Genomic DNA, 2,712 nt, shown 5'->3' with positions numbered 1-2,712 from the left:
TATAAATTTCATGAAGCAAATATATTAACTTATTTTTAAAAATGAAATTAAACTAAAAATATTTAAAATAATAGTATAAAACCTAAAAAGTTATCATAATAATAAGAACTCCATGAAAATAATATAATATTTGTGGTTAACACAAACATGAATCAACGAGGACCAACCTAACAATTAAACAAGGCATAATACCCAATTTTGTCCCCACTTTGATTCGGAAATCTCAAGTTAGTCCCTTTCTAGAAATGTGAGTGCAATGGATCCTTACTTGTAATTTTTTGAGTCTAATGAGTCCCTTCCGTTAAATAGAAAGAAACGGAGTTAGTGGGCTGATGATGTGGCAGTACTTATTGATTACGTGTCAAAAAATGTGCTTACGTGTGTTGGTTAATTAGGAAATAAATTAGGGAAGAAAGGATTTTATTCAGAAATTGGGGGAGGATGAGACCTACCGCGCGACGCCAACCCAAGGACTCTTTCCTTCCTCCACCGCCACCCACTCCAGTCGACTTCCACCGCCGCCAGTACCCCTCCCGCGACTCCGACGTCAGCAGCCGCCCCTCATCCGTTGGCGTCGGCGGACGCCCCACTCTCGATTTCTACAAAGACCGCCAGTTCCAGCAAACGGTAGTTTCCACCATCAACTCCTTCCTCTCCTCGCACAATTTCCCAATCACCTTCAAAACAACCTTCCCCTCTGCCAAAGACATCCTCGAAACCCTAAAATTCCTCCTTTCAAGGATGAGTTGCTCACTTTACAGGTTTTATAGTCTCTTTCCTAAACCTCAAGCAGCAGAGCATATGTTCATAAGTTCATAACTTAACTCCTCGTATAACTAACTAAAGAAGCACAAAGAAACACAAGTACCAGAAAGAGAGATACTACATACAGTGGTGGCCTTTACTAGCTGCAATATGCAAGGGATCAAATCCCGATCGGTTCTTCTTGGAAACAGTCTGAGCAGTGGAATGGTTGAGAAGCTCCTTCACGACATGGAGATGACCCTTTTCAGCTGCAGTGAACAAAGGGGTCTCACCGAGCTCGTTCTCTTCGTTGACGAGGCAAGCTCGCACTTCCGCAATCTCGATGTCGAGATCGTCGTCGTCGCCGTCGCCGAGAGTTCCCATAACCTGAGATTCGACGTCGAGAAGGATCTGTCTCACGGCGCCGACGTCGCCCCTCTGTGCCGCCCAGGTGCAGCTCCGTGTCGTTATGCCGCCCCGTCACTTGCTTCACGTACTTCTTCCTCCCCGTCTGGTCGATGCGCTTCCCCGAGTTCGAAAGCACCAGCGCCGGAGCTGTCGATGAGGACGGCGACGGCGACGGTGACGGCGATATCTCAGAAAGTGGATTCTGAAAGGCTGATGCTGGGATCGGCGATGGGGGGTCCTTTTCTCCTTGCCCGTCAGCTCCCGTTCCTGATACAAGCAAAAGGGTGATCGAAAAATGAAAAATTTAGAAGAGTGAAGAAATATAGAAAGAGAGAGAGAGAGGGAGAACCTGTTTGGTTTGGGTGAGAGGCCATTGAGATGGTGGAAGAAGGAACAGAGGAGACTGTGGAAGTGAAGGGAGTAAGAGGAAGATGGTTTTGGATTGTTATGATTTCAAGATATTGAGAATCTTAAAGGAAAGGAAGATGGGTGGAAGGAAAGTGGAGAAACAGACTCAGAAACACGAAACTTCAGAGAAACACACGCATTCGGAGGAAGACACTTTGGACTTTTGACACGTAATCAATAAGTACTGCCACATCATCGGCCCACTAACTCCGTTTCTTTCTATTTAACGGAAGGGACTCATTAGACTCAAAAAATTACAAGTAAGGATCCATTGCACTCACATTTCTAGAAAGGGACTAACTTGAGATTTTCGAATCAAAGTGGGGACAAAATTGGGTATTATGCCATTAAACAATTACTTAATCTGTAGTCGGAAGTAAAATTCATGATGGCTTTTGCGTAATTGATCGACACGTATTTCTTGTAGTCAAACTAATTAGGCAAAATTATTAGATTAATATAATGATGATGTGAATTGTGTGATTGAGGGATCTTAGTGTTGTCAGCAAAATGACTAGTAGATTAATTCATATAGTTATCTTCAATTGATTATTGTTTTTATGATATTTATGTTACATATAATTATAATGATATATTATAACATCTTAATTAGATTAATATCACAAAACACATCAATTTTTGTGATCATATAAAAACTATTGATAAAAAATAAAAATAAAAATTAAACTAAATTTATACAAAAACAATTAAGAATAAACTTCTTTTAAAATAAGTTATACAACTTTAAACCATAAAAAATTATATTTATTATAAAAACAAATCAATAATAATCCTAAATACTATAATATTATTATACTCATATGATTGAGTCTTTATTAATTTATTTGACATTAAGAATTTTTTTTATTTAGTGTATATATGTATCGTAGGACTATCTAACTAGCTAGAGACTAGGTGATCCAAAATTAATGTGTTACGACATTGATAGGTCATACCTTTAGGACGATCAAACAGACATAAATCTTAAAGAGCCTTAAGTACAACCTAAATCGAGATTATAGGTAAAACATACTTACTATGTATTAAGCTATGATTATAAGTGTGTTAATCACAAGTCTATCTCAAAATCTATAAATATGAGTATGGGGTAAGAATGTAGGTGATTGCATTTATTGTGAATTTAAGACTTTA

The 2,712-nt window shown here is 38.7% G+C and overlaps 1 protein-coding gene across 1 annotated transcript; it reads right to left on the bottom strand.

Moving 5' to 3' along the window:
• Positions 1-872: 872 nt before the first annotated feature.
• On the bottom strand, positions 873-1,703 carry LOC128194068 (ankyrin repeat-containing protein ITN1-like). The gene is made up of 2 exons (XM_052868708.1): positions 1,502-1,703; positions 873-1,419 (listed from the first exon to the last, which is right to left on the bottom strand). The coding sequence occupies exons 1-2, from the start codon at positions 1,524-1,526 to the stop codon at positions 1,034-1,036; spliced, it is 411 nt and encodes a 136-aa protein (XP_052724668.1). The 5' UTR covers positions 1,527-1,703; the 3' UTR covers positions 873-1,033.
• Between the last annotated feature and the right edge of the window lie 1,009 nt (positions 1,704-2,712).

The sequence above is a fragment of the Vigna angularis genome, chromosome 9 (genome assembly GCF_016808095.1).
Source record: "Vigna angularis cultivar LongXiaoDou No.4 chromosome 9, ASM1680809v1, whole genome shotgun sequence".
Classification (NCBI taxonomy): Eukaryota; Viridiplantae; Streptophyta; class Magnoliopsida; order Fabales; family Fabaceae; genus Vigna; species Vigna angularis.
The sequence above is the reverse complement of the archived record's forward strand: the minus strand, read 5'-3'. Positions and strand labels throughout refer to the sequence as shown.